The sequence below is a fragment of the Oncorhynchus clarkii genome, chromosome 20, assembly GCF_045791955.1.
Source record: "Oncorhynchus clarkii lewisi isolate Uvic-CL-2024 chromosome 20, UVic_Ocla_1.0, whole genome shotgun sequence".
Classification (NCBI taxonomy): Eukaryota; Metazoa; Chordata; class Actinopteri; order Salmoniformes; family Salmonidae; genus Oncorhynchus; species Oncorhynchus clarkii.
In genome coordinates this window covers 24,234,358-24,258,519 of record NC_092166.1, presented here as the reverse complement: position 1 = coordinate 24,258,519, position 24,162 = coordinate 24,234,358, and the positions used below count along the sequence as shown (strand labels likewise).

At 41.6% G+C, this 24,162-nt stretch overlaps 1 protein-coding gene across 1 annotated transcript in view; it reads left to right on the top strand.

The window, feature by feature from the left end:
• The window catches only part of LOC139376112 (TGF-beta receptor type-1-like), an 87,107-nt gene extending 68,988 nt beyond the window's left edge, over nucleotides 1-18,119 (top strand). Inside the window, exon 9 of the mRNA XM_071118308.1 lies at nucleotides 14,366-18,119. Coding sequence (XP_070974409.1) covers nucleotides 14,366-14,491 — 126 coding nt within the window. The 3' untranslated portion in view covers nucleotides 14,492-18,119. The remainder of the gene's footprint in view (nucleotides 1-14,365) is intronic.
• The last annotated feature ends 6,043 nt before the right edge of the window (nucleotides 18,120-24,162 follow it).

Sequence of the window (24,162 nt, the reverse complement as noted above, 5' to 3'; positions counted from 1 at the left end):
TCGGGCAGATGGCATCAGAGCATGAAGTCTGATACCAACAGGGTCAGAGAAAGTTTCTATCTACAAGCCATCAAACTGCTGAACACTTGAACTGGACTGACCACCTACACTGACTCAACACACCTTAGCACATACCCACATATAAACGTATGCTACACACACACACACACACACACACACACACACACACACACACATCACAACTTGTAATGATGGGGCGGTGAGTCGGAAGCAGGTGCAGGTGAAACGTTTTAATAAAACAACAAAACAACACAAGAACAATACCAACTGGAGAATGACATAAAGGGGAGGAAATTACGAAGGTAATGGAGTACAGGTGTGCGTAATGATGAATCCCAGGACCGGTGGTTAGTATTCTGGCGTGGAGGAGCAGGAGCAGACGTGACACAACTGCTGCTACCAGACTCGTATTATGATTTCTAAATACTGCACAATGTAAACACTTGCCCCCTAAACCCCCCCGTCCCCAAAGTGTGTAAAATATTGGATTATAAATTGTGAATTCCTGTATTATACTGATACTAAAATGTTTATTCTATTCTACTGAGCCATTTTACTTTGTTTATATTTTATTTCTTATTGTTGCATTGTCGAAGGAACCTGCAAGTAAGGATTTCGTTGGACAGTGTATACCATGTGTTTCCCATACATACGACTAATAAAACTTTAAACAACTTAATTGACCACAATCAACATTTTGCAATGGCAACTGAGTCTCCAGACTTGAACCACATTGAAAACCTTTGTTTCGAATTGAAGAGGGCAAGTCCATAAGTGCAGACAAAGGATCTGGGAAGATTCAGTATGGTGCAATGGTCTGTTGTTAAGCAATCAGGCCCAAGGAGGTGTGGTATAATGGCCAATATACCACGGCTAAGGGGTGTTTTTATGCACGACCCAACGCGGAGTGCCAGGACACAGCCCTTAGCCGTGGTATATTGGCCATATATCACAAACCCCGGAGGTGCCTTATTGCTATTATAAACTGGTTACCAACATAATTAGAGCAGTAAAAATGTATGTTTTGTCATACCCGTGGTATACGGTTTTCATGACAAAAAATTGTGAGTCAATGAGGAATATTTATTGGTTAAATAAGAAGTTATGGTTAAAAATGTATTTTTGACCTATTGTTTGAAACATTCCTAATGGAAAGGGGTTCCTGGAAAGCGTATTTAGGTGCTAATTTGGCCTTATCCTGAGAGAGAGCAGGTTAGGCAGTTAACAAGTTGGCAATAGTAGAGCCATAGAGTGAATCCTCATGAAACCAGGTCACAAAAAAGACCATGATTTTATGGATTTTCACAAAATGTAAATCCGTAGAATGGTCCTTATGGAGAAAGGATTATTGACATTTGTATCTAAAAACAATCAATTGGCATATTTATGACCTCCTTTAAGACTCCATAATGTTTCATCTGTAGGTGCTACAAAGCAAAAATTGGTGTCATGTGAAGCTTTACTGCTTGCTCTGTAATATGAGTAGTATTTTTATTTCAATAACAATTCTTAAATTAATATTTAAAAATAAGCATGAATATTGAAGATGTCCAATTTATTTGGATCTTTTTTTGGTGAACATAATATACTCTACGGGCATATCAAAGTTCCAGAGGGGGATCTCTGCAAATGTTACAGTTGTGATCCAAATGGTAAGCATTACCAATAGAGTGAATGGGAAAATGTATTCAATATTGTTGCCCTCTGTTGGTGATTTGTAGTATGTGCGATGATACAAGCAATGTTCCCTCCAAGCTGCGTGAGCAGTAGCCCCGACTGCCGCGCAGCTCCCCGGGATTGCCTCGCAGAAATATATCAGCCCATGGGAGAATCATTACACTGAACTTCACTCAACTTTCTAGAGCAGTGGTCACCAACCAGTTTATCTTCAAGGCATTCCTAGTCAATCGCCAAACATTCCTGTAAAAAACCCAACGATAAAGACTTGTGTTACTATTTTTTATTTTTTTTGTCTCAGGTGTGGCTGTAGCAGTCATGAAATGTTGTCATGCAAAAGTCTGCCGGTCTCCCGGTAATTGACCATTAAATAACAAACACGCATCTCCAGGCCTCGACACATACAAGCCGCTGATGCGTGCCTTTGGAACATCGCTATTTAAACAAAAAGTCTAATAAATCATTAAATATACACCATCACAATAAATCCATTATTTTATTTTTATAGACAGTGTGCTTAAACTAATAACATTATATTTTTCTTGTCTGTATTGAATGCATCATTTCAAATTTCAGAGTGTAGGTTGGAAAAAGTATCAACTGTTCAGAGGAGACTGTGTGAATCAGGCCTTCATGAAAAGAAACCACTACTAAAGGACACCAATAATAAGAAGAGACTTGATTGGGCCAAGAAACACAAGCAATGGACATTAGACCGGTGGAAATCTTTCCTTTGGTCTAATGAGTCCAAATTTGAGATTTTTGTTTCCAACCACCTTGTCTTTGTGAGATGCAGAGTAGGTGAACTGATGACCTCCGCATGTGTGGTTCCCACAGTGAAGCATGGAGAAGGAGGTGTGATGGTGTGGGGATGTGTTATCAGTTGATGTTATTCATCAATAACAGACCCCAAAGCAAATCAGGGGGAGAAAAATAGCTTTATTCAAAGAGAACAAATCATAGTTGTTATGCTGGGAAGTAGATGGTCATTCTTCCCTGTCCTCACTGATTCTCCACAGAACAAAGGGGCAGGATGTAATTTATAACCCCCAACCCTAGCCTGTGGTTGACCAATTTGAATTCCTGGCAATAATATCTGGCCAATGTATCCCGTTTCAGGCTGAATGTATAGACAATTTGGACCAATGAGAACTTGCCACATGTAGCTATGAGTCCCAGACTGAAATTCCTCCCATGTCTCTAACCCATTAATCATTCATTCCCTATTGCAGAAAAACAACTATTTCCATTGATCGTTAATTCCCTCTTGACCTTTTAGTCCTCTGCGTTATGTCTTAAAATATTCTTACAGATGCTTTGCTGGTGACGCTGTCAGTGATTTATTTAGAATTCAAGGCACACTTAACCAGCATGGCTATCACAGAATCTGCCGTGATAAACCATCCCATCTGGTTTGTGCTTAGTGGGATTATCATTTGTTTTTCAACAGGGCAATGACCCCAAAACACCTCCAGGCTGTGTAAGGGTTATTTGAGTGATGTAACAGAAGACCTGGCCTCCACAATCACCTGACATCAACCCAATTGAGATGTTTTGGGATGAGTTGGACCTCAGAGAGAAGATTAAGATGCCAACAAGTGCTCAGCAAATGTGGGAACTCCTTCAAGACTGTTGGAAAAGCTTTCCAGATGACTACCTCATGAAGCTGGTTGAAAGGATGCCAAGAGTGTTCAAAGCTGTCATTAAGGCAAAGGGTGGTTACTTTGAAGAATCTAAAATATATTTTATTTGTCTAACACTTTTTTGATGACTACATATGCGTTACTTCATAGTTGTGTTGTCTTCAAAATTATTCTACAATGTAGAAAATAGTAAAAAAAAAAAAAATACAAGTAAAAAAATTAAATAAAGTAAAAAATAATAATAAAAACCATGAACGAGTAGGTCTGTCCAAACTTTTGACTGGTACTGTAAGTATTCTGACCCTTTACTCAGTACTTTTTTGATGCACCTTTGGCAGCGATTATAGCCTTGAGTCTTCTTTGGTATGTCACTAATAGCTTGGCACATCTGTATTTGGAGAGTTTCTCCCATTCTTCTCTGCAGATCCTCTCAAGCTCTGTCCGGTTGGATGGGGAGTGTCACTTCACAGCTATTTTCACGTTTCTCCAGAGATGTTCAATCGGGTTCAAGACTTGTCCCGAAGCCACATCTGTGTTGTCTTGGCTGTGTGCTTAAGGTCGTTTTCCTGTTGGAAGGTGAATCTTCGCTCCAGTCTGAGGTCCTCAACTCTCTGGAGCAGGTTTTCATCAAGGATCTCTCGGTACTTTGCTCCGTTCATCATTCCCCTCGATCTTGACTAGCCCTCCAGTCCCTACCATTGAAAAACATCCCCACAGAATGATGCTGCCACCACCATGCTTCACCATAGGGATGGTATTGGATAGTTGATGAGCGGTGCCTGGTTTCCTCCAGACGCGACACTGGAGGAAACCAGGCAATCCTGTGCCTTTTACTGAGGAGTGGCTTCCGTATGGACACTACCATAAAGGCCTGATTGGTGGAGTGCTGCAGAGATGGTTGTCCTTCTGGAAGATTCTCCCATCTCCACAGTGGTACTCGGGAGCTCTGTCAGAGTGACCATTGGGTTCTTTGTCACCACCTGACAAAGGCCCTTTCCCCCTGACTGCTCAGTTTGGAAGGGCGGCCAGCTCTAGAAAGAGTCTTGGTGGTTTCAAACTTCTTCCATTTAAGAATGATGGAGGCCACTGTGTTCTTGGGGATGTTCAATGCTGCAGACATTTTATTGGTACCCTTCCCCAGATCTGTGCCTCGACACAATCCTGTTTCGGAGCTCTATGGACAATTCCTTCGACCTCATGCCTTGGTTTTTGATCTGAGATGCACTGTCAACTGTGGGACCTTACATAGACAGGTGTGTGCCTTTCCAAATCATGTCAAATCAATTGAATTTACCACAGCGGGACTCCAATCAAGTTGTATAAACATCTCACGGATGATCAATGAAAACCAGGTTGCACCTGAGCTCAATTTCGATTATCATAGCAAAGGTTCTGAATACTTATGTAAATAATGTTTTCGCTTTGTCATTATGGGGTATTGTGTGTAGATTGAGTAAAACATGTAATTTAATCAATTTTCGAATGAGGCTGCAATGTAACAAAATGTGGAAAAAAGTAAAGGGGGTCTGAATACTTTCCGAATGCACTGTATGACGTGGCTATATTGTGTAAAAGCAATCACACTTTGGACAGGTCCTGTATGCTAGATTTGGATTTATTTGGAATCTTTAGTTGTGAATGATACAAACCATAGAATGTCTTAGAAATCAAGACATACAGTATATGGGCTGCAAGGTGTGACTAGGCTATTGATGATTTGATAAAGCAGCAAAAAAGCTTGCGCTTTTTCTTTCCTCAGGCTGCACAGCTGTTTTCTCATCAAATTATTGTATTTTCACCCATCAGACTATTCTCAATTGAATAGTGTCTTTACTAATATGCTACATTTTTTGTGGTTTAGAATTGGCCATTATCGCAGGGGAACAAATACATGTCATCTGTATGCACTCGAATATGGGACGTTGGTCTATTTTGTAGGCTACTTCAGTTTTATAGTGGAGCATGTGCTTAATATGAGCCGCTGATAAATAAATACAAGAACACTTTTTTCACTCCTTGCATCAACCACTGTTTAATGAGTATGCTTTGGCTGCCCGACAGGTGATATTCCACCCAAACTCTGTATGCCATGGGCTCTCCAATTTGGTTCTTGCAGCTACCCTGTGCTTAATTTGGGAAACCAAGTGAAATCTGTTCGGGTACATCGATTAGTAACGTTTCGCAACTAAACATATTTCACTAAACTGTTGACAGCCTGTCTGCACACTCGAGAAAGGAATAAAGGAGAGAGAGGAGGAGATGGAAACGCATGGTAGTGAGAGATTCTGTATAGCTAAAGGTAATGTGTCACCCAATTTAATTATGAAAATATAAAAATTCCCTATAACCAGGCTATTCAAAATCAAATACCAATTCACTAATTGTAGGCTAACTGTAATACGCCCTGCACAATCAATGAACCAACAACATCGCCTAGGGCTATACGTTCACTCCCAGACTCATGGATATACATTTTGAAGCGTAGCATAAGGTAACCAGTCCATCCATGATGCATAAGAACAGTACACACTCAGGCCAGACCAATGAATTATGTATCAAAGACATCTTAAATCAGTTTTGCCATGCATATATGCAGTAGGCTATGTATTGTATAATGGCACAATCTATGTTAATTCCGTTTTCTTTTTGGCAGGCAACCGCAGCGTGCATGTGATGCATCTAGTGCAGTAGTGCCTAGGTAGAGGTTAGTTGCATGCCCGCTTACCATGTGCTTGCATACTCTCGCTTACAGCTCGCTGTCACCGGCTAGCCCTTGTAGTGAAGTGGGGAGCAGCTTCATGCACAAGTCTCCCCTTGTTGGTGCAAAACCTCTCCATGACCAAGACTCCTGTCGGGCCTCCTCGCGGCGGCACACGTTTACTGGTTGTCTTGAAACTCCAGGCTAACTGGCAGGGGATCTCGGAGCAGCAGTGGGCCCAAGAGATGCATCTGTACAGGCCCACCTCTTTGCGGACACGTCCTTGCAGCTATCAACCACTGTCCCGCATCTGGTACGACAAAGGCTAGGGGAGAACACCCTGAGAGAAAAGCAGCGTGCTGGCGGTGCGTGATAGGCGGACGCTGACAGACTGGGGCTCGGACAGCTGTGGAAGATACTGGTCGTCCTGGGTTTCCCTCTTGCCACTGGAATTTCACCTTCCTACAGTGAAGTAGTGCTGTTGGGGATTGTGCACCCTCAGCGGCACTTTAAATAACTTCCTTTGCGCAGGTATCCACTTCAGGCCTCGGTGAAGCCATCAACCGGAAACCGGACTAAAGTCTGGCAACGTTGGGGTGTCTGGTGACGGGGGCAGGAGTGAATGCACCGGGAGCCCTTAATCAGTGGCAGCCGCACAGGGCTATTATGGTCGCCAGCAGCTGTGACTTGAGTGGCAGCTGCTCTCGGCAGACCCCTGTGTGACTGAGCAGCCCTGTTTAGGAGCCACACTGCTCACCCCAGCTGGGGAGAGGCCTAGAAAAGGTGGCCTAAAAATTGCCCACTCACTCCATCCTGGATAGACTACCGCACCTATCGGGAGTTCCACTCAGCAGTCGAAAAATGCTAAAGAAAATAATTCCCCTGAAACTAGCGAGAAAGAACATCGGAACTCTTTTGGACACTGACGATAATAGCAATAGACCCCATCGGAGAACAGCTTTGATTGCTGCATAACTGTGGCGCTACAAGATTGACATTGCTGCCCTGAGTGAGACCAAGTTCCCGGATGAAGGTTCCCAGAAATAAGAGGAAGAAGGATACACCTTCTTCTGGAAAGGTTACCCTCCGGGTGGACAACATAAGCACGGTGTGGGACTGGCAATTAAGAACAGCCTTCTACCCAGCCTCTGACACCATCACAGCCTTACTGGATAATATGCATAAAGCATACAGGGCTATTCTCAACAGTCCCACATCTGCTACCCTTCGCAAGCAATGGCATGCATTGCGCAAACAATCTTGCAAACAAAATTAATGGTGGAAGAATAAGGCACAGGAAATCCACCTTTATGCAGACAAAAACGACATGCACAATTTCTACAACTCAACTAAAGATATCTATGGCACTAGAAGTCGCTCAATCACCACCATGAAAACAGCTGATGGTCTGACTCTCTTGAAGGACCAAAACCAGATCCCGATGAGGTGGGCTGACCACTTTTAAGCACTACTCAATCAGCATTCTCCTACAGACCTCTCCATCCTGAAAGAACTGCCTGTCTGTCCACCCATTCAAGACCTCAACCATTTTCCAACTTTCCAAGAGGTGTTATCAGCTATCTGTTCCCTCAAGAAAAACAAGACTCCTGGTGCTGACAGCATCCTGGCAGAGCTACTTAAGAAGGGAGGTTATTTCTGCACCAGAACTCTCCACCAGCACATCACTGAGGTTTGGGATGAGGAGATCGTCCCCCAACAGCGGTGGGATGCAAACATTGTCACCATCTATAAGAACAATTGGTGACAAGTCCATCTGCGACAACAGTCAGGGGATACCCCTTCTGGCTGTTGCCGGCAAGGTCCTGTTCAAGGTGATGCTACACAGGCTGGTGAACAACATCACAGAGGAACTGTTGCCAGAGTCAAATTGCGGTTTCAGAAAGGACAGGAGTACGGTCAACATGATATTCACAGTACGGCAACTCCAGGAGAAGTGCCTTGAACATCCGGACCATTTCATGGCCTTCGTCGACCTCTCCAAGGCCTTCAACACTGTGAGCAGAGAACTACTATGGGGCATTCTATTCAAATGTGGCTGTCCAGACAAATGTGTCAACGTCCTTTGCCAGTTCCATGATGGTTTGATGGCTCGGGTGGCCATAGGAGGGCAAGAGTCAGTGCCCTTTGGAGTAAGCATCGGTGTGAGGCAGGGGTGTGTGCTGGCACCGGTACTATTTAACATCTTCCTCCTGTATGTCACCCAGCTTTTCCACAAAGAGCTTGAAGACAGCAACAGTGTTACGGTGAACTTCAGGAGGCTCCAAGCGAACACCAACATTTTGATGGAGCAGGTTCTTGAGCTGCAGTATGCTGATGACTGTGCTCTTGTGGCCCACACTCTGAAAGCCCTTCAGTCTGTCCTTGTAGCGGCTGTGAGGGTCTAGCAGGATGGGACTGTCTATCAACACCACCACAACAGGTGGTCTGCCAATGGAGATCAAGCCCTCCACCCACCATGCCTGTCTTCACCATTGAACACATCACTGGCAATTGTTCCGTCCTTCATATATCTGGGCAGCATACTCTCGGAGGACTGCATCATCGACCTCAATTCAAAATAAGATCAAGCATCAGGAAACTCAGATGCAGGGTCTTCCAAAACAGGGATCTCCACCTCCACACTAGTTGCCGTCTGCATCACCATTCTTCTTTACAGCTGTGAAGCCTGGGTCAATTACAGTCGCCACAACAAGCAGCTCGAGCGATTCCACATAAGATGCCTGCAGCGCATCCTGGGATTCACCTTGTGCCACCATGTGTCCCATACTGAAATACTTGCTAAGATCCAACTGCAAGGGTATGGAGGCCATGGTCACCCAACACCAACTGCGCTGGCTTTTGGCATGTCATTAGAATGTCTCCACAGCGCTTGCCACAGAAGATCATGTATGGCCAGCTACATCTTGGCCAGCGGTCTGTATGGGGGCAGATGAAGCGCTACAAGGACCAGCTGAAGAAGTGCAACATCAAACCCACAGACCTAGACGATGCTGCTGCCAACCATTCCACCTGGCGCCAGCTCTGGCAGAGTGGTGTACAGGGGTGGAAGGAGGAGAGGAGCACAGAGACAGCAAAAACAGCTCAGGAGACATACAACCATGTCTGCCTCTGTCAACAGACTGCATATGCCCTACCTGCAATGCAGTTTGTGGATCTTTGATTGGACCAAAGAATTCAGCCCTAACTCAGAAGTGGAAGTCATCATTGAATACGATAGCCTGCTGCATATGTTTATGGTAATCCATGCATTTTTATGGTGAAAATGATCTTCCCCAAACATGGAACTCACACACAGCCTATGTATGCCAGTTAGGCTCTACACCGGTTATAAAGTGCAATAATGTGCTTAATTTTAAGACGTTATTTGGCCACGTTAGTTGTGATACATACCTTATCAAAACATATAGGTCTATGTGCTTGGCTTCATGAGGTGTGCGACTATGATTTAGAAAAAGTCGCAAAAAAACACGTGCCGTTTCTTGCCTTACTGCACAAGCTGGGCATCGTTCACACGTGATAATACATTATTCACAAGTGATAAGGCTAATATTGTCACCCTTCAGAATATTCTTAATTTACATTTTGTCTTTACATATAGTAAATAATATGTGTTAAAGTTTTAGAATGGACCATTGTTATACACCTGTCTCAGAACAGAGGCAAAAAAACAAAACATGTCCTCTATGTACTTAAATAGCGAATGGAGCCTGTTTTTCCCGTGGCTTATTTTCATGCCAGCCAGGTAGGCTATACTCCTGTTGTAAAGATAAGCAATGTGCTTAATATTAGGGAAGTTGAGAAATAAATATAGTAGGCCTAGCCTATAGAAAGCTGATGGGATCTTCCTCTTCAACTCTGTTTTCTCATGCAATTGCATAGCCTATAGATATGTTGCGCAACATGAGCTCATGGGCTCTCATGAAGTGTTTGATTCGATTTTTGATTATATTTGCAGTGATGTCAGAGTGATTAGAGGGACAATAGAACACTGAGTCCTGGTAGCAAGTTTGGCAGGCTACTAATGACCATCTGCAGCGTCAGAGCTTGGAGAAGCCTAATTACCGTGACTAAGCGGAATTCACATGGAATTTGACTGCCAGTCATGACTCATGACAGCCGGTGTGGCGGTAATACGGTCACCATAACAGCCCTAGTCTCGCGCTGTTGGCAGTGGGTGCACCCGATTCAGCTGCCCTGCGCACCAGGTAGGCGAACTGTTGCCATTTTAAACCATTTCATGTGTCTGAAGGAACGAACTTGGCCTTTCCGGCAGGCCCAAAGAGAAAATAAAGTGCACTATAGGCCTACCGCTGGCCAAACGGATGGCCCGAAATGACCGTTAGCTACAACTAAGTTGATACGGTGAGATTTCAAAACATATAAAACCATGACTAGAGAAACACTGTCAAGAAATACAGCAAAGAGATGCTGTTATGAGTGAGTTCAGGTGTAAGTTCTTACTCAGCACTATCAACACTTTGTATTAAACACTTTTATAATTCTAAAATATGCATTCTTCCTATTTCCACTCAGCACTACAACAAGCACTGCAGAGGTAATGAATGAGTAGGAACGTGTAGGCTTGCGTAGTTGTTGTTATTAGCAGCTTGGGTCTTTTTTAATATCAAGGAATATTTCACTTTCTCTGTTCATAGGAGTAACAACATGAATTTGTGCATGAGGCAGAAATAATGTGGTGCGGCCCGAGTTTAATTGGTTAATGTTGCATAAGGTATAAGTCATGTTTAAAAAATGTGAGCGGTAGATCTCGGCTTGTGTTTTGAGTCAAACTGCCCTACAATTTTCCTGTTAACACTCAACTTTTCCTTTACTTTGGCAATTGTGATCTAATCAACGCAATATTAGCCACTTTCAATGCAACATACCAAAACAAACTATGCAAGAGATATTGTTGTATGCAGAATATATCGGAGTAGGATTCTATTGCATTGACACGGCTCACAGACCGGTGCGGCATGAACAATCAAATAGACAATTGCCATACCGTTGAAGTCGGAAGTTTACATACACTTAGGTTGGAGTCATAAACTTGTTTTTCAACCACTCCACAAATTTGTTGTAAACAAACTATAGTTTTGGCAAGTCGGTTAGGACATCTACTTTGTGCATGACACAAGTAATGTTTCCAAAAATTGTTTACAGACAGATTATTTCACTTATAATTCACTGTATTGCAATTCCAGTGGGTAAGAAGTTTACATACACTAAGTTGACTGTGCCTTTAAACAGCTTGGAAAATTCCAGAAAAGGATGTCATGTCTTTAGAAGCTTCTGATAGGCTAATTTACATCATTTCAGTCAATTGGAGGTGTACCTGTGGATGTATTTCAAGGCCTACCTTCAAACTCAGTGCCTCTTTGCTTGACATCATGGGAAAATCAAAAGAAATCAGCCAAGAGCTCAGAAAAAAATGGTAGACCTCCACAAGTCTGGTTCATCCTTGGGAGCAATTTCCAAATGCCTGAATGTACCACATTCATATGTACAAACAATAGTACGCAAGTATAAATACCATGGGACCACGCAGCCGTCATACCGCTCAGGAAGGTCTCCTAGAGATGAACGTACTTTGGTGCGAAAAGTGCAAATCAATCCCAGAACAACAGCAAAGGACCTTGTGAAGATGCTGGAGGAAACGGGTACAAAAGTATCTATATCCACAGTAAAACGAGTCCTATATCTACATAACCTGAAATGCCGATCAGCAAGCACTGCTCCAAAACCGCCATAAAAAAATCCAGACTACGGTTTGCAACTGCACATGGGGACTAAGATCGTACTTTTTGGAGAAATATCCTCTGGTCTGATGAAACAAAAATAGAACTGTTTGGCCATAATGACCATCATTATGTTTGGAGGAAAAAGGGGGAGGCTTGCAAGCCAAAGAACATCATCCCAACCGTGAAGCATGGGGGTGGCAGCATCATGTTGTGGAGGTTCTTTGCTGCAAGAGGGACTGGTGCACTTCACAAAATAGATGGCATCAAATGTTGTCTGGGTGATTTGCTGCAGGAGGGGACTGGTGCACTTCACAAAATAGATGGCATCATGAGGTAGGAAAATTGTGGATATATTGAAGCAACATCTCAAGGCATCAGTTAGGAAGTTGAAGCTTGGTCTCAAATGGGTCTTCCAAAGGGACAATGACCCCAAGCATACTTCCAAAGGCAAAATGGCTTAAAAGTCAAGGTATTGGAGTGGCCATCACAAAGCCCTGACCTCAATCCTATAGAAAATGTGTGGGCAGAACTGAAAAAGCATGTGTGAGCAAGGAGGCCTACAAACCTGACTCAGTTACACCAGCTCTGTCAGGAGGAATGGACCAAAATTCACCCAACTTATTGTGGGCCACGTGGCCACGTGTGCACAATATGTTCATATCCTTTGCTAGTTAGTGAGTTATTAGTAAAATGGAAATGTAAATTAGCCCAGTTATACATAATTTGCAGTTATCATTAGAGGAGTAATTGCTTCCTACAAGAGCACAAAACGTATAGATTTATAGCCATCTTTGAAAAGCGAGTCAGGTAAAATGCTTTTTTTTGTCTTAAAGTTCCAGTGTTGTATTTTGAGACAGGCTCGTATAAGCTAAGTAGCCAATAGACAGACGGTAGCATAATGTGTCTTATTCTCTGTAATAATGGTATGGAAATAATAATGCATTTTATTTTGTAAAGTGGTTTCTTGCATCAAACACCACAACATTTTCAGTCACCTCCTGGTCTGAAGGGCAAGTGGATAAACAGGTTAATGTCAAGCCCTGCATGTTTTTTGTCCAAAGGTCTCATGGAATGTAGGCCTACTTTGAACACCACACATTGGCTGCTACTGTAGGCTGAATGATAGAACAGCTATTTCCATGTTAAAATGTTGTGATGCATTTTCTCCATTGTTTTTAGGCCACTCTAGTAGGCCTACAGTATGATCAAATAGCCACAGTAACCTACATTATCACTGTTAAAACTTAAAGGGGGTACAGCCTCGGTGTTCACAGTAAACGCGCGCTGGAAGTTGCACAGAATTTTCACAGCTTTCAAGTTTGAGCTCAACAATTTTGGGGGGGGGGGGGTGTCACATTGGATACAAGTAAAAGGAAGGCTGTTATTGGTTACATCGCTTACTATGCCAACTTCTCAGTATAAAATGGGCCATAACTTTTGAGGTCCCACATTGAAACTTGAATATGTCTGTAAAGTATACTATGTTCAACAGTATATTTTCAATATTCATTGTTATTTTTCAATATTCATAAATTAATGTCATAAAATTGTTCTTGAAATCAATACTACTCATATTACAGAGCAGGCGATAAAGCTTCATTACACCAATTTTCACTTTGTAGCACCTACAGATTAAACATTATGGAGTCTAAAATGACTTTGATTAATTATTTCTCAATTATGCTTTAAGATACAAATGTTATAGGCAAAGAGTTGTTTCCTGAATAGTTTATTTGCTACTGAGAATATATTTATTTCAAGTGTGTTTGTTATTTTCTGTACAAAGTCTATTAGCCAATATGTCCTGCACCTTGTACAAAATCTTAATTAATGCCTTTAATCGTCCCAACCACCCTCCCAAAAAGAAGGCCAATTTAAGTATTGTTTGGTTCAGTGGACCTATTCAATGTCTGAGAATATGACAAGTGTTTCGTTCAAATCAGTTAGGTCAAATGCATAATGCACCTAATATTGAAAATAAAAGCCTCTAAGAGGCGACCAGCAGAACATCCTGTCTGTCTTCACTGTCCGATCCGCCAGAGAGCATACTGCTCAATACAGCCCTGCATTCAACACGAGACTCACTGACAAAGCCCTTCGGCGGCCCTCGTGAGATTGAGGAATTGGAATGCAATGGATTGGTATTCAGACCTGTGGCCTGGATGTTGCAAGTCTGACCAGCCTTTTCAAGGTCAGAAAGCTGGCGCTCCTCTGTGTCTCCATTGTCTTTGCTGGGCCGCAGACCAGGGGTTTAAGTCTTAATTCAAACTGCGGTTGCAGATTTAATACCATGTCTATGAGTAGCGTCTCTCTATTGCTGTTTCTCTCTTTTGCTCTCGAGTTCTTTCACAACAGCAGTGATTACATTACTTTTTCCACTTGAAGAATGACATTGTGACATTGCAATTGCCGCAGTCATGGTGTTTACTCTACGATTGGTGGGGGCAGCTAGACCAATCCATATGTATATCTCAGTGCTCAACAACATGCAAAACAAAATATGGATGTGTAATTGCTGTCCTGTGATGTTGACGCCGTCTCCCCTGCCTCTGTCCCCTCCCCAGGTTTTGCGGGTGATGGCTAAGATCATGAGGGAGTGCTGGTACTCCAACGGGGCGGCCCGCCTCACCGCGTTGCGCATCAAGAAGTCCCTGTCCCAGCTCAGCCAGCAGGAAGGCATCAAGATGTAAACTAGAGACAACGCCACCTGAATGTCTGGAATCTCGGTCCCCATCTGTGTGCTGTTCCCTTACGCCTCCTCTTTCTCTGAAGGAGGAGGGAGGGAGGTGATGGTACAATCAGGTGGGTGTGTTTACCCTTCTATGACTCATTCCTTTAAGACTGATTGGAGAGATTGTTTCTTTGCTCTCCTCTAAGATGGCATTAAAACATGGGTTGATTCCAGTGGATAACCTGGATAATACTCTGTCTGGACTCTGGATGCAGAGACGCAACCCCCTGACCCTCCTGTTGGTTTGCCTGACTGGTTGCAACAAGCCCTTCTTTCTTACCCACAACAGATACTACTTGACTTTTATTGGGTTCCTCCTGTAGGAATTCCATAGAAAATATTCAGAATCAAAGAAATTAGTTACATTGAAAGAAAATATACATTTTCAAATACCTCTGTCTGGTTATTTCTCAAAGTACCGCGGTCTGTGTCTATTTAAGCATTTCATTCAAACAGGATTGAGTGTTACTCATGCATTTATTTTTTTCACTCAACATCTTGTACCTTTTTAACATATTTTACAGATGCCAGTTCCATAATTGTGTATACTTTTGTCAAGAAAAACTGAATATGACCTTTATCAAGACTTGTCAAATATGCAGTGAAATATGCAATATTTTATTCATTGCTATGTACTGGTAACGGACAAAATAAAGGAAACACTTGAGTAAATACAAAGTATATTGAAAGCAGGTACTTTAACACAGGTGTGGTTCCTGAGTTAATTAACCAATTAACATCCCATCATGCTTGGGGTCATGTATAAAAATGCCCAGTTGCCCATTATTTTGACTGCCATGGCTAGTAGAAGAGATCTGCCTTTGAAAGAGGGGTCTCGAAGGAGCATAGGGGGTTTAAAGGGTTTGTGAGTGTGTGACCAGATCTCAACCTAATTGAACAGTTATGGGAGATTCTGGAGCGGCGCCGGAGACCGAGTTTTCCACCTCCATCAACAAACCACTAAATGATGGAATTTCTCATGGAAGAATATTGTCGCATCACTCCAATAGAGTTCCAGACACAAATCTATGCCAAGGCACATTGAAGCTGTTCTGGGACTCATTGTGGCCCAACGCCCTATTAAGACACTTTTATGTGGGTGTTTCCTTTATTTTGTCTGTCACCTGTATATTTATTTCTTACAGTGTAAATATGAGTCAGTCAGAGGAGGCTGGTGGGAGGAGCTATTAAGAGACTCAATGTAATGGCTGGAACGGAATTAATTGAACTTTCAAACATATGGAAACCATGTTTGGCTCCTTTCCATTAATTCCATTCCAGCCATTGCAATGAGCCCATCCTCCTATAGCTCCTCCCACCAGCCTCCTCTGGAGTGGGTGTGTATGCTGTACTCTATTCCTATGTATTTTGTGTGTGTGTATACAGGTGTACATTCTATGTGTACATACAGTACACCTAAGCTGATAGATATACTGAACAAAATTATAACGCAACATGCAACAATTTCAAAGATTTTACTGAGTTACAGGTCATACAAGGAAATCAGTAAATTCAAATAAATTAATTATGCCCTAATCTATGGATTTCACATGACTGGGCAGGGGCTCTTTTATTTCAGTTCATGAAACATGCGACCAACACTTACGTGTTGCATTTATATTTTTGTTCAGTATAGTATACCTCTATTTTATACAAAGCACTCTTCATTCTTTCAACCATAACCATGAAGTGCTCTGAATCAAGGAGGTTCTCTGAAGGAATGGGTCCTCCCACTGCCATAGGAAGAAATGCAGTGGAAATCCGGGTCAAATTCATTAGGCATACCTGGATTTATCCAATAAGACCTTCTTGTTTTTGTATTCCACTGAGTAGTGCTACGATGTGCACTAATGAATACAATTAAGCAACACCGTGATACCAGTTTACCTTTCAATCTTCTCAGTAGGAATCAAACCTGGACGGTCTTAAGGGAAAGCATTGCCGGAGCTGCATTATATACACTATTTTCTGTATATTTGTATTGCTTTTATGTGAATGAGTTTTCACATCTAGGGGCATAACATTTCAAACAAGAATGTACATTTGGATATCTTAGATTTGTGTACAGCTCTACCTTTACAATGAGAAGGCCCCATGAGACCTATACAGGTCCTGTAGTCTCTTTCATTTGTTGCATGAATGAAAGACAGAACATTTTACTTTATTAGTTGGAGATTCATTATGCTGCTAAACATACAGATGTGATCATGTGACATCCCTTATTATTTTCCAGTAGGACAGAACACAGAAAGGATAATTAAGCGAGTCAAGGAAATGCTGTAGGTCATCTGAGGTAGACATTGTTTCATATCTCTTTAGTAGCAATAAGTGCACTTCTGAGCATTGCTGCATAATTACATTTTAAAAATATAATCTACACTAATAGAATCGACTATGAAGTACTGTGAGCAGAGGTCAGATGAACGCTTGTCAAGTGCCATGGCATTTAGATTTGAACTGTAGGGTTCTCTTCTTCTTTTTTTGCAATACCAGAGGTACATGCTGTATTCATATCTGCTACTGTGTTATTTCTTTTTGTCTTTTAGCAAGTTTACATCAACCTGCTTAAACCAAATCAAAACACACCCTTGAACTATTGTGCCATGCATAGAATGCATAATTGGTCAACTGGTCATTACAGAACAGTGTTGTGGATGGAAAAACAACGTGGTGTTTTTTCACATTCGTCAGACTTGAGATGAAGGAATTTTGCTGCTACGATATACAGTGTATGTTAAACCAAAAAAAATATTATTTTACAGTGGAACAAGAAATGCAACTGTGTTCATGACTCATCCAACAATTTTATTTTCTACGTCATTCCTCTGTCTCATCAGCAGCCTTTTACTTTTCTGACTCTCATAGAAACATCCAGGTATTTATCTTGGCAACATAAACAGCCTCTGACTCCCTACCAGCAAGGACTCCACTAACTATGATCACTATCTGCTAGTCTAGCTTTCACCAGGAACCTTGCATTTTCCCCCCTCCCAGTTTCAAAACTGTTCTACATTTTGATATTTCCTTTCCCAATTGTTCTGTAATCTATAAATGTGCTGTGAATTGTACTGTGTTTTGTATCTGTGTGTAGAGTACCTTCAGAAAGTATTCATACCCTTTGACTTATTCCATATTTTGTGTTACAGACTGCATTCAAAATGGATTACATTGGTCAGGGAGGTGAGAAAAAACAAAGTGCTTATTTTGAATTCGGACTGTAACATCAAAATGTGGAATAAGCCAAGGGGTATGAATACTTTCTGAAGCACCCCACATTATTTTCAGTGAGTGGAATTGAATCCCCCAATTGCCAGTAATCCAGTATGTAGCCATCATTACACATACATGATTGCGGTCGTCACCTCTCACTGACCTGAACTCAAGCACTCATTTGCTAAAGGAGAAGAGCCCTGTGGCGGTATGTACTGAATGAGATGCTCTGATTAGCAGAAGGAGAAAAAGACCAGTGAGGCAGGCAGCGAAGAATACATATTTAGTAGTGGGCTTCTAATGCAACCACAAAATTGGAAATTGATATTAAGCTCTGCTGTGTAGTACAGATTGTGAAACAGAATCAAATCAAATAAAAATAAGCTTCTGGTAAGCAAACCATTCTGAAACGTACAGTATTTGAGGGATAATATGAAGATTCCCTGGTCATCTATATCACATATTGCACAGTAGCTGTAAAGTAGCTGCAGTATGTGCTATTACACATCCAGCAGAAGAAAGCCTTCTTATTTCTCCCAGTGCCTATGTTTGACTTCTGTTATATTATATGGAACCATGTTCAAAGTCCAGCACATGTTCTGCTGAAAAGGAAATGAAACAAAGTTTGATTGAAACACAATCAAAAAAAAAAAAAAGGAAATGATACCTCCTCTCAGCACACCAATGTTTTTAATGTTTTATTATTATAATTTACCTCAATGTACATAATACTTTTATCTTCCACTTTTCATTCTATTTCCATGAAATGTCTAATTGAAATAATATTAATGCACAATTCTTTGTCAGTGGTACTCCGTATACGGTGTTTGTTGTGCCCATATGTTTAGGAAGTTTTCCCTACTGCCTCGGATTGAACAATCTCTTATTTGAGAATTGTTGATATTTGAAGAATGATTTTCATCTCTTTAGAACCCTTTCAAGTTGTAGAGAAAGCCCCTGTACAGTTTCATATATACCTTTTGTTTGGAGGGTCATGTTACACCACACATCTTTTCAGAGGTGCTTTTTCTCTGCTCCCTAAGATAAAGTATGTTGTAAAGTGTTTAAAAGAATGAGCGCTCGACTTAGGAATTCAGATGACTTTGACTATTATTTCAAGTTCATGTATAGTGAAGTAGGACGTTTTGTGAATAAATATGTACGCATTTTCTTACCTTGTGACATTTGTTGTTTTTTTCTTCTCTTTCAAAGAACCCATCTTCTGTGAGTGTATACATAAAAAAAATCACTAGTCATTCAGGTTCAAGTCATTCAGATTGTACTGCAAGATATTGAAGTATCCAGACAAACTAGAATTTAAATGCTTACTATAAATCTAAATAGTTTAGCTTTGTTATCAAATTATTCTGTCCCCTTTACATGCTCCCCCACCAACAGATGGTGGTGTTGCCTAAAAGTAGCCTACATGATGGCCACAGGGATTCTTGCTAATGCACATTCAACAATTCTAGTACAAGTACTGTAAATGCAGCCATTTGACTTTGACTACATTTAGTATGCCATAAGGAGTGTTTTGTTTCAGTGTTTCTTCCACGCTATATCAATTGACCCCCTCAGGTGTTCAAACTTTTTTTATGATGTCTCGAATGTAAATACATTATAAGTGCGCAGGGGCAAATGGGGAGGCTCTGTCTATCAGGGTCTCTTTAGAGTCTAGACATTCCCTGTAGACCCTGTCTGTCTGGAGATCCCTTTGTTCTGACTCACTGTAGTCAGGCTGAGAAGCTATTGTCCTGGGCAAACATCAACCCATCTCTTGACAATTCATCGTCATCTCTTGAGTTTTGGCCATCCAGACGTCAATGCAGTGTTCCTTCATTTCTCAAAGCCAACAGGGGCTTTGAGGGGGTGTGTTCTGGTTTGATACTGTATCATCAATGATTGGACTCTTGAAGGGTGAAGATATCAGCATGATTGGTTTCCATGTTGAGAAATTTAATTTGAGCTGTTCGATGTAACTATATCTGCATGCTATTTGAAAAGGGAGATCATTTTCTAAAGGTGGAAAGAATCATTCGAATGTTCTGATTTGAAATAATTCTGCACTTAACTAGTCGAATCTATCCCTTCCTCTCTCTCCCATCCTCACTTCAGTCATGGTCATTTTTCTCATAGCCATACTTCTGGAGAGCGTGATAATGGTGGTCAGTGGGACTAGTGAGAGCAGGGAGAAACATTTATCACCTTAAAAAAGTGGTGCTGATACAAACTCTGGTGATATGATAATTCCCAGAGGTAATTCACTTCTGGGATCCTATTTTGTGCTTTATTCCCATTCTGGGGAGAGTTATGTTCTGACAGTTGGGAAAAAGTCAGATTTCCCCTCAGGTTAGTTCTAGTTCTCCATGCATTGGCCTACTTCCACTGGTTTTATAACAACATATACCTCATGTAGTTATTTTTCAAAATACTTTGGTCTCTGTTCTCCTTGATGACAAATTGATTGACTGCCAGTAAATTATCTGTCACGTCATGTGTTCACCTCCAACCCACTGTGGTCAAAGACAAGCCTTACATTTCCAATCCACTTGCTTCACTGTTCAGGGAGCTCTGTCCTTGCCTCTCATTGTTCTCTCCATGACGCCATCTCTATTTCTCATCGACTTATCCAGCGCGTTTCGTAAAGGCTTTGATGGTAGTGATTAATGCTTGATGTACATGCCACCCACATTTTTAACTGCGCAGTCTAGGCATTGAGAGGTTGCGTAAGATGCAAGCCAAGGATGTGTTTGGTATTCCCTCTGCCATGTTGTATCCCACATCATCTGTGCAGCCATGCATGTACCCACTGTGCATCACATACTCTTAGTACTCTGGGGTCCAATCTAATGAGAAAAATCCCAGGGTCGAGATTCAATCTTTTTGCCACAAGTTTGATTCAGTTCCTGAATTGGCAGAGTGCAGGGTGGTTTTCATTCACACTTTTCAACCAACAACTGTCCCATTGTATAGAGGTTTGTGAGACTAGGCAATTCCAATCATACTGGAAAGCAAGCATACTGTTATCCCTTTCCCCAATACAGCAGGATTTGTAAAGTTCCATCCAAGCTATTTTCAGTTGTGATTTTGTGCCATTATTCAATTATCTTGCTCTTTCTCATTGAGTTCTGTTTTTTCACTAACCAATTCAGTAACCTGGGTAATATTATACGTACTAGATGATGCATGAATGAACACAGCTTTCACAGTGCACTGCCAGATATGTCCAAAGGCATGAGTAAATACTATTTTTATACTCTAAACGGTATTATAAACTGGGTGGTTAGAGCCCTGAATGCTGATTGGCTGACAGCCATGGTATATCAAACCATATACCACGGGTATGACAAAACATATATTTTTGTACTGCTTTATTTATGTTGATATCGCGTTTTATAATAGCGATAAGGCACATCTGGGGTTTGATACATGGCCAATATACCACGGCTAAGGTCTGTATCCAGGCACTCTGCGTTGCGTCGTGTTAAAGAACAGCCCTTAACCGTGGTATATTGGCCATATACCACACTCCCTCTGGCCTTTTCTTAATTATACAGTAGCAGTACTTTATAAAGAAAAATTATAGCTTACTCAGGAAACAGAACTAGATTGAACCAGTGGATCTAGATTCAAGGTTGACTCAGTCAGTCTCCTACAACAAAAATGTGTGCAGCTGACTGGGGAAACAGTTCTAGAGCTAATTTTGAAAGTGGATGAGTGAAAGCATGTAGAGCAGGTACACACGACTGCATACACGCACGCACGCACACACGCAAGCTGTATGGACTACTGAGCTTGATTGTGTTGTAGATGCAACAGTGTCTTATTCCTTTGATACAGATGGTTCCTACTGTGAACAAATATTTGGAATCAGAAGATTACATTCAGGGTGCTGGGTAAATGGCATGTAATCGCATCATTAAGCTATTGGTGGCATTATGCAAATAGCTGCAGGGGTTAGGGAGTAATCCTCGTGAGTCACTGACTGCTGCTGCTGCAAATGTAGAGCTGTTTACTAGGAAATCTATCTCTAGAAAGTCAGCCTGCCTGCAGTTGTAATGTCTGTACGGCTCACTAGTTCTGCATTCAGAGAACTGTTCTCTGTAATGAGTGTGGCTTACAGTTATTTCATGTTCTGTATTTACAGTGCATTCGGAAGGTATTCAAATCCCTTGACTTTTTCCACATATTACGTTACAGCCTTATTCTAAAATTGATTAAAATGCCTCCCTCAATCTACACACAATACCTTTACCCCATATTGACAAAGCAATACCAGGTTTTTAGAATTGTTCTGCAAATGTATTAAAAACCTGATATCACATTTACATTTAGTCAGACCCTTTATTCAGTACTTTGTTGATGCACTTTGGGCAGCGATTACAGCCTCGAGTCTTCTTGGGTATGATGCTACAAGTTTTGCACAACTGTATTTGGGGAGTTTCTTCCATTCTTCTCTGCAGATCCTCTCAAGCTCTGTCAGGTTGGATGGGGAGCCCCTCTGCACAGCTATTTTCAGGTCTCTCCAGAGATGTTAAATTGGGTTCAAGGCCGGGCTCTACAATAATGGCCTGATTGATGGAATACTGCAGAGATGGTTGTCCTTCTGGAAGGTTATCAAATCTCCACAGAGGGCCTCTGGAGCTCTGTCAGAGTGACCATCAGGTTCTTGGTCACCTCCCTGACCAAGGCCCTTCTCCCCCGATTACTCCGTTTGGCCGGGCAGCCAGCTCTAGGAAGAGTCTTGGTGGTTCCAAACTTCTTCCATTTAAGAATGATGGAGGCCTCTGTGTTCTTGGGGACATTCAATGCTGCAGAAATGTTTTGGTACCCTTCTCCAGATCTGAACCTTGACACAATCTTGTTTCAGAGCTCTACGGACAATTCCTTTGACCTCGTGGCTTGTTTTTTTTCTCTGACTTGCACTGTCAACTGTGGGAGCTTATATAGACATATAGATAATCATGTCCAATCAATTGAATTTACCACAGGTTGACTCCAAGTTGTAGAAACATCTCATTGCTCAATGGAAACAGGATGCACCTGAGCTCAATTTCGAGTCTCATAGCAAAGGGTCTGAATACGTATTTAAATAATATATACATTTGCTAACATTTGTAAAAACCTGTTTTCATTATGGGGTATTGTGTGTAGATTGATGAGGGGAAAACAGTTATTTCAGCCATTTTAGAATAAGGCTGTAACGTAACAAAATGGGGAAAAAGTCAAGGGGTCTGAATACCTTCCGAATGCACTGTACCTGTTGTGTGAAGGATATGTACAAAACACCCATTTGCAGGATTTAATGTGGCACACTCAGAAAATGGGTGAAGATCAAAACGGATCCAATCCATTGGAAATGAATGAGAACTAATATGATATAGAAAATCAATGGTTTGTGTTGTACAGCCCAGCAGCTTGCCTCCAGAGCACATACTGCAACACAGCTGGCTGCATGTTGAACATCATACTGACATCTAGTGGTTTAAAGTCTTCCATGATGTATCAGTATTCCTGTTGAATGGGAAAAGGGAGCACTGGAAGGTTGTGGTAAGAGATATTACATTGGGATTCTGGGCAAAGAGCATTGTAGCAACCTTAACTTGTAATATTTGGAAGGAACACAATTTACTTCCAGACTAATCACTTTATTAGGCAAGCTGGTGATATATTGAAACAATGACCACACTATACCTGAATTCATTAGCAAATTGCATAAAATATAGAGGAAAGTCATGCACCAAAATGAATTAAGAGACAAAGCTAAACTGATTTGCCATGACTATAGTATGTCCACAGCATTACAGGCTTCTGATCTACAGTAAACGTGTGCCTCAACTAGAGATACTAAATGCTCCAACCGCAGTGATATTAAACACATACCAGACAGTGGGCGATAATACAGTATCCTGAGTGGGTGATCTGAGTGAGTTGTGCTCAGATAGATGCTGCTCTTCCAGCTGACACAGTGTTGTTGACAGAGCACCTCTCTTTCTGAATCTATGTCTGTTTTTATCCTGTTGGGTCTCTTCGAGAGGTGACGTCAAAACAAACACTTTGACACCGATTCATTGTGATACAGACTGAAGCTGCTTTCAGGGCTGGTTTCTCAGACACAGATTAAGCCTAGTCCCGGACTAAAAAGCTATTTAAATGCATGCTTTTTGGTCCAGGGCCAGCGTTAATCTGTGTCCGGGAAAGCGTCCCTTAATGAGATGTTTTTAATGTAGAGATGCTATTCCATTTCTAGTAGTCCACAATATCAGACTCGCTTTTTACTCATGAGTCAAAACGTAGGATAGTGACCCTTCCTTATTGATGTGCAGAGAACTCTCGCTCGCTCTGCTGCCAGTTGTGGCGGCGTTGGGAACTCTGAAGGGTTTGAAATAATTTCATTAATTCCAATGTCTTTCCTCCAGG